Below are 13,429 nucleotides of genomic sequence, written 5' to 3'. Positions count from 1 at the left end.
GAAACTGTTTTGGGTAGGGTGAGTTTAGCTAGAAGCGGCGTCTTTACAGGGAGTCAGCCGCCCTTTGACATCTGAGAAGGGCACACCTCTCCTCTCTCTACAGGAAAGCCTGGCCCCTCACTCGAGTTGGGTGACTGGCCCTGCCTCTTCTGCCTCGAACGCAGCAGCCTGGAAGGAAAAGCTGCTCTTTTTTTGCAAGCCCTGGCAGCAACTGCGGTGCTTGCCGACAGCCGCCCACCCGACTCCTGCCAATAGAATGACATCTGCTTCTCAGAAATACTAGTCAGCCTTGTGGGGCAGGCTGGCCTGGTTCAGTCTAGCCCCTACTCCTTAATAGCCATGTGACCTTAGCAGGGGCTTCATTTCTGGATGTCTAGGGGAGGTTAGGGGTTCCCAGCCTAGGACATGTGTAATCCTGCTGCCTGTCGAACTTGTCTCTCTGCTCTTCTGTGTAGTGACTGTCTTAGTCAATGGTTCCGTTGCTGTGAAGAGACACCAGGACCATGGCAATTCTCATAAAAGAAAATATTTAATTGGAGCTTGCTTACAGTTTCAGAGGTTTAGTCCATTATTGTCATGATGGGCACACAGGCAGATTTGGTGCTGGAGAAGTTGACAGTTCTACATCCTGCTCCACAGGCATCGGGAAGAGAGAGACACTGGACCTGGTATGGGTTTTTGAAATCTCAAAGCCTACCGCCATTGACATACCTACCCCCAAAAGGCCGCACCCACACTCACTCCTACAAGGCCACACCTCTTTATCCTGTCAAATAATGCCACTCCCTAAACCTTCCAATATACGAGCCTATGGGGGTCACTCTTATTCAAACTACCACAGTATCCATGATCTTTGGTCTGTGTTTCTCGTGTGTGTGTGTGTGTGTGTGTGTGTGTGTGTCCTTTGAGAAGAGAATGACGCTGCTCTCACAAGAGCTTCTCTTGGGGTTGACCAGCAGTTCTTAGCCCGTGAGTTGCAACCCCTCTGGGATTTGAACAGTCCTTTCACAGGGGTCACCTAAGGCCATCTGCATATCAAATATTTACATAACAGTAGCAAAATTACACTTATGAAGTAGCAATGAAAATAATTTTGTGGTTATGGGAAGGGTCACCACAACATGAGGAACTGTGTTAAGAGCTCATAGCATTAGGAAGATTGAGAACCACTGGGCTTGACAAATAGGCGTTGTGTTCTTGGTGATCCTGTGAGATGCTGGGCTCACTGTGAGAACTATGGACCTTAGGATTTGCTGACTTTTCGAGGGAATCCCCATGTAATTCTGCTCATACTTGTATCATCTTAGCATGGGCTTGCCTGGGAGCCCATTCCTCATGTTCACAGAGTCTAATCAGGGTAGGGAGTTGCATTCTGAACCATCTCATTTAAAGAATAATACTAGGGTCTTGAGAGATGGTTCAATTAGTAAAAGTGCTTACCTCAAAGGAATGAGGCCTGAGGCTGAGCCTCCTAGTCCATGTTGAAGAAAAGCTGGGCACGGGCTATAGAGAGTTCAGTGGGTGAAGTCTAAGTACTGAGTTTGGATCCCAGCACCCACATTAAGGTTGGGTGAGGCTGTGCAGTGCAGAGAGGACGGACAGAAGTGGATCCCTGGGGCTCACTAGCTAGCCAGCCTGGCCTACTTGGTAAGTTCCAGGACAATGAGACTGCTTCAAAAGAAAAAGGCAGAGGGTGCCTGAGGAGGAATACCTGGGGCTGACCTCTGGTTTCCACATGTATGTAGATGCATGCAAATGTGCTCACACAAATATGAACATATACAAAGAATAATAAAATTAGCTAAGAAGTTAGTAAAGATGAGATCATGAAATTTGCAGGCAAATTGATGGGGCGGGAGACAACCATTCTAAGTGAGGTAACCCATTCCCAGAAAGACAAATGTTACATGTCTTTTCTCATGTCTGGACGTTAACTTTGAATTTTCAGATATGTGCGTTTTATTTGGAATACCCGTAGAGGCCAGGAGTTTAATAAGGGGCTTTTGGGGGCGAGGCAGTTTCAATGGGGAGGAGATAGACTTGAGTGGAATAAAGGCTTAAGATTGAGTAAAGGAACAGGAAAGCTTGCAGTGGGGTAGGGGCTGCAGGGTAAGGGTGGAGGAAGGAATATGGAGAGGGATAGCTAATGCTAAAGCCACTTTGAAAAAGCCATATGGAAACCTTCTAAGAGGGGGAAGACAATACCCCAACTAGATATTACATGCTAGCAAATAAAAACCTCAATACCAGGAGTAGGTTATCTCTTTTTGAACTTTTGGCTGATGGTGTCGCATGAACTCCTTGTGTAGCTGGGGATGATCTTGCTACCTCTACCTCCCAGTTCTGGGATCACAGGCAGTGCTGAGCTGGCTGAGCTACATCCCATTGTCTCCTTTATTCCTTGACCATCAGAGCTTGTCTTGCTGCACATCTGGTTAGGCTGCTCGTCTGTCTTTGCTTGCCTGGTCTCTTACCATTATGTGTGTGCACACGGGAATGCAGGTGCCCATAGATGCCAAAAGAGGGCGTTTGGTCCCCTGTGAGTCAGCCAGTGTAGGTTCTGGGGACCAAATGGAGGTCCTGTGCAAGAACAGTAGGTGCTCTTAACTGTTGAGCCATTTCCCAAGCCCAGTACCTACCTACCTTCCTTCCTTCCTTCCTTCCTTCCTTCCTTCCTTCCTTCCTTCCTTCCTTCCTCCCTCCCTCCCTCCTTCCCTCCCTCCGTCTCTCCCTCCTTACCCTCCCTCCCTCCCTCCCTCCGTTCTTTCCTTCTCCTCCTCCTCTTCTTCTTCTTCTTCTTCTTCTTCTTCTTCTTCTTCTTCTTCTTCTTCTTCTCCTCCTCCTCCTCCTCCTCCTCCTCCTCCCCTCCTCCTCCCCCTCCTTCTCCTTCTCCTTCCTCTTCCTCTTCTTCTTCCTCCTCCTCCTCCTCCTACTTCTTCATTTTCTGTGTGTATTCCTGAATGTCCTGGAACTCACTTTGTAGACCAGGTTGACCTTGAACTCAGAGATCTGCCTGACTCTGCCTGGTATTAAAGGCATGTACCACCACCGCCGTCCAACCCTAATTTTTATTCATTTTAAATTAAGAAACAAATCTAAGTTCCTGAGTAACAAGCAGAAAATACCAAGAGGGCTGAGGAGATAGCACACTCAAAGACCTGAGTTTGAACCCCAGTGTACAGAAGCCGAGTGTGCTGTCATGTACTTAATCCCCAGCACTGGGTAAACAAAGACAAGTGCATTCCTGGATCTTGATGGCCAGCCAGTCTAGTTGGCGAGTTCAGCCTATGAGAGATCCTTTCTCAATAAAACAAGGAAGACTGTGCCTGCAGATGGCATCCAAGGTTGACCTCTGGCCTTCACATGCATGTGTGCATACATGCACAGGCACCCCACCTGTGCACTTGCACATGTGTACACATATGCACAGGCACCCCATCTGTGCACTTGCACATGTATACATACATGCCCAGACACCCCCATCTATACACCTGCACATGTGTACACATATGCACAAGCACCCCCATCTATACACTTGCACATGTGTACACACATGCACAGGCACCCCACCTGTGCAGTTTCCCATGCGTGTAAACATGCACAGGCATCTCATCCATACACTTGTACATGTGTATATACATGCATTGAGCCCACTCAGATAAAATCATATGAAAAAAATGATCCTACAATGTCCCTCCATCACATGAAGAAAATGTCACATATTAGAGGATGTATGTTGTATATGTTATAATGTTTTATACACACACATACATACATACATACTCAGTTTTGTTTTTAACTTTGTCTTGGAGATAGGGTCTTCCTCTGTTTCCAAGGCAAACTTCAGCCTCCTGAGTTCTGGAATTATAGGTGTGTGCCACCATGTTTGCTGGCTCCATTTTCTTTGCAGGAAAATCACCACATGCGTGTTCTCTCAGTATTTGCTCTCAAGTCTGCTCTAATGGCTGCCGTTTGAAGGATGGGTCGCGCATGGTACTTCATCTCATGATTCCAGGCAGCTAATTCTAGTTCTTTTCCCCCCAACTTTTATTTTGAAGTCAGCATTCCAGAGGACACTGTGCCCTTGTCCCTTTTGTCTTCCTACTATAATAGCATGTGGGTCAGTCTCCATCCTGGCTGTGGCCCTGTGCTGATGCTGGCTCCCTGTGCCATGCTCGCTATGGCAGTGACCTTTGGTTTTCCACAGGAGATGCTGGAAGTGTCCCCAGCTTCCTGAGTTGTCACCTCTCACAGGCACTTTCTGCTTTCCTGCCTGCCAGTGAGGCTGCTCTCCAAGAGAACACCCTCATAAACTGAGTTCTCTGAGCACCTGCTGATTGACAGTGTGGAGTATTTTTATTTGCAATGATTGTTGACTCATTCACACGTGTCTCGGAGACACGTGACCTTGACCTTTGTTGGGGAATCTTCTGTCATTGTTTTAAATGGCAGACAATGTAGAAGAAGTCACTTTGTCCTTGATGGTGCTAATGAATAGCATATAGGGTAGGTAATACACCATAATTAATGAATAAATGGCCACGGAAAGGTCATGCACACATAGAAAAGCATTGCATGAACTTTTGACACCGCTATGTGGGAGAAGTTGTAATGTAATTCATTATATCTCTTATTGAGTTGAACCTCAGTGTTGAAGCCTTGTGATCGTGTCAGCTTGGCTTTTGTGGGGATGCAGATTTTATTCATGATACCTTACATCTTTCCGCCTATTGTATGATCTCTCTGCATTCCCTGCAGTGTATTTTAGCAATGCACCTTTATTATCTGTGTGTGTGCATGTGCATGTGCGTGTGTGTGTGTGTGTGTGTGTGCATGACACAGTGCACGTGTGGAGGTTGTAGGACAGCCTCCGGTGTCTGTTCTCACTTTCCACCTTGCTTGAGGCAGGGTCTCTCTTTCGATGTTCACTGCCGCTTATGCCAGAGGTGTGGCCTGAGAGCATCCCTGGCTCCTCCTGCCTCTGTCTTCCATCTTCCTGGAGATGCACTAGGATTGCAGGTGGATGCTACTGTCCCAGTTCTCATGTGGGTAATGGGGATCTGAATTTGGGCCTCGCGCTTTCTTGGGAAGTGATTTATCCGCTGGGTCAGCCCCCAGTTTTGCCCTTGCTTTTGAAAGTGTTTCTGTGTCCTGCTCTCGTATTCTGTTTACAGCTCATTCACCAGATGTAGGTGGCTTGAAGGTGGGGGTGGAGGCAGATGCTCCTCCGGGTTTCCTTGGTGGTAGATGTAGAGGAGAGGGGCTAGCTAATGCGGAGAAGAGGTTGCGCGCTAGGAGCTCTCATCAGCTTGTCTCTGCACCTGTGTGCTTTGTTACACGTGAATGGGGGAACTTCATCAGCCTCAGTGCGTCGTCAATTTTGAAAGAAGCTGTTCAGAGCGCACGTTATTGAGGGCTGACTCTGAAAAATGGTCTGACTGGATCTATTATATATTTTTTGAGATAGTGTCCTAGGGTTTTGGTCGTTGTAATAAAACACTGTGACCATAAGTATTTGGGGGAGGAAAGGGTTTTTCATCTTACACGTCCACACCATAGACAGTCACCGAGAGAAGTCAGGAAAGAAACTCAAGGCAAGTACTCGGAGGCAGGAACTGAAGCAGAGGCCATGGAGTGCTGCTTACTGACTTGGTCCTTAGGACCTGCCCAGCCTGCCTTCTTACACAAGTCAGGACCAAATGCACAGGAATGGCAGGCATCACCCACAATGGGCTGGGCCCTTCTATATGAGTCATTAATCAAGAAAATGCCCCAAAGACTTGCCTACAGGCAATCTGGATGGAGGTATTTTCCTCAGTTAAAGTTACTCTTTCCCAGATTACTCTAGCTTGTGCCAAATTTGACAAAAGAAAACCAACCAGCAAATTATTGACCCCTTGTCAATTTGACACACAAACACATTGCTATTAAATTATAACTTTTCCTTTCTTATTCCCAAAACATCATCAGCATGACAATATAAAACACTCCAAGTTTTAAGTCTAACAGTCTTTAAATTTTTTAATGCTTAAAAGTCTAAAGTCTTTTAAAAATAATCAAGATCATTCTAAAAATCCAGTTTCTAAAACTCTAAAAGTCTCTCTTCTCTAAAATTACCAAGTTTTTCTAAAACATCCAAGGTCTCATAATTGTGGACTTCTGTACAATCAAAATAAATATTTTCTTATCCCCAAGAGGGAATAAACAAAACATAGTCATGAACCAAAGCCATCAAACCGAAGCCATCAAACCAAAGTCTGCCAGTGTGAAGCTCAGTGTCTGACATCTGGGGCTCACCATCTTCTGGACTCCAGAGGCTTGAGTAGCTGCAGGTCTCGGGCTCTGCCATCTACAGCACACACGGCATGTCTCACAGTTTCAGGCAGGCTCCACGCCACAGCTGCTGCTGTGCTTAGTGGTCCTCGTGTCTTCAAAATGCTGGTGTTTCCACGGCACCTGAGATGCCTCTCCTGGCCTCTCTTCAGGGTTTCTGGACCGCCATGTGGTGCCAAGCCTCAGCTTCTCTCTATGGCCACTCCAATCCTGGGGCTTCTGCTGCGCTGGAGGCTTCTTTCACCAGTGTCCTCTCCTCGCCTCGCACAGTGCCAAGCCTCAGCTGCTCTCAAACACAAGAGCCTACAGGGAGACTCATAGTTAGTACAGAGAGCAGCTGCCAGCAGGGGGCATATCCTAGGTACCTCTGGACCACAGCTCCTGTGTGCTGACCTGAAGAACCATGTCACAGACGATGTCTCCTCAGTGTTGCTGGTCTCTTGTTACCCATAGCTGACTCTTCAGTCCCTCCTGACTAGTACTGATTATCCCAGCAAAGAACCAGTTTTGTGGTTCTGGTCTCCTGTTAACCACAGCTGATTGATTGTTCAGCCCCAGATGACTCAGGACCACAGATCTCAAGCCTTAAAATACTGAATGAGCCTGATAAAGCCTTTAAGGGATTCTCCGACCTCCCTCTGAAACATCACCATTGAGGACTTGGCCACTAGCAATACTCCTAGCCCCTTATATGCAGATCACTCAGTGGCTTTTTCTAGCATAGAATTTCTAAGTCTTCCCATGATCCTTCCCGAAACACATGATCTGGTCTTTCGCAGCAATGCCCTATGCCTTGGTACTAATATCTGTCTCGATTATGGTTTCTGTTGCTGTGATAAAACATGATGACCGAAAGCAACTTGCGGCAGGGAGGGTTTGTTTCATCTTATACTTCCGCATCATGGTCCATCACCGAGGGAACTCAGGGAAGAAACTCAAAGCAGGAACGTGGAAGCAGGAACTGAAACAGAGGCTGTGGAGGAGTGCTGCTTACTGGCTTGGTCCTCATGGCTTGCTCAGCCTGCTTTCCTAGTCATTCAAGTCAGGACCACATGCCCAGGGATGGTACCACTCAAAATGGGCTGGGCCTCCCACATCAATCAGGCAGTACATATATTGATTGCCTACGGGTAATCTGGATGAAGGGATTTCCTCAAAGGAGGTTCCTCTTTACAGATAAGTCTAGCTTATGTCAAGTTGACAAAAACCGGTCCGGGACAGATGGAGTATCACTTTGTAACAAAGGCTGACCCGAAGTGGACTGTAGTGGACTGTGTTAAACTCATGGCCATTCCCCTATTTCAGCTTCCTGAGTGCTGGGATTAGAGATGTGAGACACTGCCTAGTTAGGACCAGTATTTAGACATGAATGAAGCAAGAGGGAGGAGAGCGTGGATCATTAGAGCGGACTGCCTGTTGATTCTTTGCTGGGCAGCTTTGAGACAGCTTTCTGTTCCGATGCGCGCTGAACTTTGCACCTATTCACAAGCTCCCGGTGAAGGTACCTTCACAGGAGCAGAGAAGCCACTCCTTGTTCCAGAGGCCAGTCTTGTGTGTCGGATGAAAGATGCCCGGATGTTTATAACAGTCGCCGTCCCCCCCCTCTCTTATAGAGCTGTTCTGTTTGATTATGGACTTTGGGACAGCCCTATGACAAATTCCATGTGTCACTTACCCCCACCCCGTATCTTATGGTTTAGGTTCTTTAATTGAATTCACATTTATTTTATGGAAGTGATTTTTTTCCTGATCACGATATGGTGCTTGATTTAATAAATCAACGGCCATTATAGATATATTTATATGTATCTATCTACTGAGTGCAACTGTGCTAGAAAACACGTTTATTTAAAAGAAAAACATCTGAAGGCTTCTCTAATGTATTGGCCAGGTGAATGTTATCTTTAAAGGATTTTCCTTTTTTTCTTTCCTCCTTCCCTTCCTTTGCTCTCACTCTGTAGCCCAGTCTAGCTTCAAACTCGCCATCCTCCTGCCTCACTCTCCTTAGAGCAGGGTTTACAGGTGCACTTCACCACACCGATGTCGGTATAAGGAATCTTGATACGTGTTGGCTGGCAGATATTTTCCTTTTGTATTTTTCCTGAATTATTTCCCATGCATGGGTATTTTGCTGCATGCATGCCTCTGTACCTATTGCATCCTTTTCTCGTTTTCTTTGGAAGGGTGAGAGTAACGATGGTCTATCAGGATCCTTCTCCTGTGCAGAAAGGCTGGGCAATTTTATAAACTAATTATTCAGAGAGTCATATTAGGTACAGTGAGAGAAAAAGATATGAACTTGAGATAGAAAGTCAAGTGCCTTGGACGTGAACATCCACCCTGACTTCATGCTAATGGAATCACCTGATGTGTTTTGAAATGTGGCAAGGGGAGATGAAAAGAGAAACAGATTGAAATCTAACTCTGAAAGTGCCAGGATGTATATACTTGGGAAAATGACTCATATTAGTGTTTTAAATTATGAAATGGGAATATTAATAAATGTCTTGAAGTGGCTAGCAGAAACAGCTATTACATATTCTCTTGGACAGCATAGCAGGCATGTCTGTTAGTCTTTCTGTCGCTGTGACAAACACCCGAGAAAAAGTTTAATAAAGGAAGGATTTATTCTGGCTTATGATTTCAGAGTTTCAGCCCATGGTTGGCCACATTGCTGCAGTTTCTGGTGAGGCAGGATGTGGTGGTGGGAGGTGTGTGGCAGAACAGAGTTGCTCACCTCACTGCATCTGGGAAGCAGAGAGAGAATGACTGTATTATAGGCCTTCTCCTCTTTTATTCCATCTAACCCTGGCCTGTTGGCTTCTACAGCCATGAGAAGGGCAGGTCTCTCCCCTGAGTGACTTCTCCTGGAGACTCGGATGAACCCAGGAGCTCCACTCAAACTGAACATTGAGATGCAATTCATGGCGCGCTGCAATGCTTAGCTCCTTCCTGCCTCCCTTCCCGTGCCCTATGGGAAATGTCAGACACACATTCCTAGGGCCTGCAGTATCTCACCTGGGGTGAAAGTAGCCTGCATCCAGTAAGCATAGTGCCCTACAGGGGTGGATGGGGAGCCACTGAGGGTCCAGCAGACACCTCCAAGAGTCACTGTAGCCCTTTGCTGAGGTTGACCCTCATCGTTTACCTTCCTTCCTCTTCCAGTTGTCTCTGTCTTGATGACTTGGCCAGGCGTCTTTGGTAACTCTGTACCCTGTCTCTTTCTTCTAGAACTCTGAAGGTGGACTCTATGTATGCATGAATACGTTTTTGGCCTTTGGAAGGGAACACGTTGAAAGACATTTTCGAAAAACTGGACAGAGCGTATATATGCACCTGAAAAGGCACATGCGAGAGGTGAGACGGGTGTCTGGAGAGTTCCTGCATGCCCCACACAGGGGATGACCATACCCTCAGAACCCTGCGTTGTTCTCTTTGATGACACTCAGGTTCCCTCCCACCCCAGTGCTTACCTTAGCCAGTATTAGTTTTCTTCTTCTAGGCCACTTGTTGGAGTTAAGAGGCTGTGTAGTTGATTGACTGGAAAAAGTAATTTTAAGTTTAAAATATGAAAAAGTACAGACCTAATGCACCCCAATGTTTTCCTGAAGAAAAACTTTCTTGAAAGTCTACATCCCTTTGCCTCTTTAAAAAAAATACATTTTTTCTTTATTCTTGAGAATGTTATATAGTTATACTATAAAACATGATCATAGCCACCCCATTTCTTCCTCCAACATACACCCCAAGTTGTCTCAAACATGTCCCTTCCCATAATTTGTGTTCTATCTCTTTTGATAACTCACTGAGTCTGATTAGTTCACCCATATGTGCACGGGTGTGGGGCTGTCCTCTGGAGCATGGAAAATGTAGCAGTGGCCGCACGTTCAGAAAAGAATAACATTCCCTCTCCAGCAGCTGTAAATTGCTGGTCACACGTCAGCAAGTGGTGGACCCTGGAGAGCACATCCTTCACCTCCGCTGGGACTTTGACCAGCCGCTCTTGTGAAGGTCTTGTGCACACTATCACTGCTGTGTGAGCCAATGATGGCAATACCCTGCCAAGTCAGAGCCCTGCTTCCCAATCTCCAGCTCTGACAGTCTTCTCCTCTTCTACCATCTTCCCTTGGCCTTGTGGAGATGGGGGGGGGTGTCTCTTATTTTCGGCACTTTGGCTGGTCATGGGTCTCAGCATTGGCTGATTGCCCACTTCAGGAAGAAGTTTCTATGACTAAGGTTGAAAGTAGTCTAGGTCTGTGTAGAGACATAAATATTAGGAACAATGACAACATGACAATATTTAGCAAAATAGTAATAGGGCCCATGACGTCCCATAGCTGTGGGCTGTTGACTAGGGTTACAGAATCAGGTGTAAATTCTCTCCTGTAGAACAGACCTCAAATCCAACCAGAACACAATTAGTTTCTCTGTAATTGTCATGCCACGGGTAGGTACATCTTCCCTGTCGGGTGGATAGTCCCTCATGCGAGGTCAATACGGGAGGGGGAGGGAAATGGGAGGCAGTGGTGGAGAAGAGACAGAAATCTTCAATAAATAAATAAATTAATTAAAAAAAAAGACCAATGGTTTCTTTGATTTCTCCGAAGCTTGCCCAGGAACTGTGAAATCTAGCCAGTGGGGAAGATAATTTTTGCTTTGTATTATTTTTCTATGTCCTTTAGCAAGATTGTGTGGTGTATTCAGCAATAGGGCCTTACCATGCTGTTGTGGTGCTGACCAAGGGCTGTGGCAATAGCCTGTGCTGTTTTGGACACCTCTGGGGGCTCTTGACCCTGCGTTTACTAACCCATGTCTTCTAGGGGTGGTGTTGTCCTCTGATGTACAGTAATTCTGTTTGAACCCCCTTTTTAGTTGTATTTTGAAGTTAGCTTACTAACTAGTGGGTTTCCATATAAGGCTTTTTTGCATGTCCTCAGTTTTGGTTAAACCCACCCTATGTCTGGGATTATATTGTAGGAGCGGCAGGGCTGTGTCCCGCCACCCAGCTCCCGCACAGCTAGCTTTACCCAAAATAATTACACGGAAACTGTATTCTTTTAAACACTGCTTGGTCCATTATTTTCAGCCTCTTACTGGCTAACTCTCATATCTTGCTTTAACCCATTTCTAATACTGTGTGTAGCACCACGAGGTGGCTTACCAGGAAAGATCTTAACCTGCGTCTGTGTCAGGTGGGAGAATCGTGGTGACTGGCTGACTCGGCTTTCTTTCTCCCAGAATTCTGTTCTGTTTACTCTGCCTACCTAATTTTCTGTCCTATCAAAGGCCAAGCAGTTTCTTTATTAATTAACCAATGAAAGCAACAGATAGAAAGATGACCCTCCTCCATCAGGATTAGAGCTGTGTGCTCCAAGGCCAGTTTATGTAGTGTATGGGATTGACCTCAGTGTTCTGCGCCTTCCAGGCAAACACTCTACAGTGGAGCCACATTCCCAGTTCCCTCTGGAGCCCTCATTCCTCCAAAGTGACGTCACCCATTCTCATCATCATTTTCATGCATAGCGTTATATCTTAACTGCATTTCTGTGTGGATAGTATGTAGTATGACCACGTGCTTTAAAGACATGGATGCATGTCACCACACTCTCATCTACAACTGGGCATAGCACCTCATCGCTCAGTGTTGCTCTGGATGCTAGCTGGGCCGAGATGCCTATGGGTTTATTTACAGACTAGTATTACAGAAAATACTAAAAATCTGTTAATATGTAAATTTCTCCTCAAATAATCTGTAAGTTCCATTCTTTTCCTAATGCTGAATATTTGGATTGCTTCTGTTCTTTGCCACAATAAACAATACCACAGTGAACATTTTAACATATTTTCTACAGAAACCCTTATACAAGTATTTCTGTAAGAAACTTACCTAGTGATCCCACTGGCCTGTGGGTGCCAACCTTCATTCTTGGCAGGAGAAGGCTAATTCTCCCCAGGATGCTTGTGCCAGTGTGTCTTCCTGTCTAAGTGGTAAGGAATGAATGTCTCTCGGTCCACACCCTTACCATTCCTTGACCGAACTTCCAATCTTTGCCAGTCTAATGGTTGTGAAGTGATGTAAAAATATTTGGCATTTCATTCTGTGATTGAATATTTTCTTGCGTATTTATCACCCATTTAGAAAAATTGATATTCTCATGGAATGTTTTCTTGGTGACTTTTCTGAGTCACTGTTCTGTTGCCATGGAAAGAGCTTACATCTGATCCACACAAGGCGGAGACAGTGTGAGAAGCTGCCCTGTGCCCAGTGGCCCACCTCCTAATCTTTGCAAAAACAGTTCCATAGGGCCAGACATTCAAAAATATAAGCCTGTGGTGGCCGTTCTCATTCAGGCTGCCACTGTGTATCTATGCGTGTGTGGTGTGTGTGTGTGTAGACCACAGGGGTGTGTGTGTGCATGTGCACGTGCGTGTGCGTGTTTATGTGCACATGTGCGCGCGCGCGCGTGTGTGTGTAGACCACAGGTATGTGTGTGTGTGTATGTGTGTGTGTGTAGACCACAGGTGTGCGTGTTTGTGGACGTGCACGTGCTTGTGTGGATCAGAGGACAACCTTTGAAAGTCAGTTTTCTTCCTCTACCATGTGTTTCTGGACTCAAACTCAGGTTATTAGACACGTACACCAAACGCTTCTACCCACAGAGCCATCTCTGGCCTCTTACCTTTTGTTACCACTTTTTTTTTAAACCATAACTTTTTTACCTTTTTAGTTTTCCAACCTTACATTTTGTTACCACTTTTATTTTATTGCATATTTATTTGATTGTTGAGATTGGTAATTTTCAAATATAATCTTATATAGTTTTAATAGTTTATAAACTATCTTGGTGTCTTCTAAGTAGTCAGTTCTGATTTGAGTTTTACTTAATTTCCCATGTCACCCTACCTGATATGCTGAGAAGTCACGGTTTCAAAGATGAGCTTTGACATCATTTGATTTTTGTCCTGATATGACTTACATGTTTCTTCTGTCGGGATCCGGGAAAGTGTAAACTTTATCCTATAAAGTTCAGGTCGTTTCACATCTTTTTTTTTTTTTTTTCTTTTTCTTTTTTTTTTCTTTTTCTTTTTTTTTTTT

At 45.4% G+C, this 13,429-nt stretch overlaps 1 protein-coding gene across 4 annotated transcripts in view; it reads left to right on the top strand.

Annotated features, from left to right (window-relative positions):
• The window catches only part of Usp13 (ubiquitin specific peptidase 13), a 117,371-nt gene that overhangs the window by 10,674 nt on the left and 93,268 nt on the right, over positions 1-13,429 (top strand). For 2 of the 4 annotated variants that reach the window (XM_050138372.1, XM_050138371.1), the window contains exon 2: positions 9,565-9,690. The exons of the other annotated variants lie outside the window; for them this stretch is intronic. In XM_050138372.1, coding sequence (XP_049994329.1) covers positions 9,565-9,690 — 126 coding nt within the window. The remainder of the gene's footprint in view (positions 1-9,564; positions 9,691-13,429) is intronic. 4 annotated transcript variants of the gene reach the window in all.

This window comes from Alexandromys fortis, unplaced genomic scaffold (assembly GCF_014885135.2).
Source record: "Alexandromys fortis isolate MF-2015 unplaced genomic scaffold, M_Fortis_MF-2015_v1.1 scaffold_15, whole genome shotgun sequence".
Lineage (NCBI taxonomy): Eukaryota > Metazoa > Chordata > Mammalia > Rodentia > Cricetidae > Alexandromys > Alexandromys fortis.
This window is presented reverse-complemented; position numbering and strand designations above follow the sequence as displayed.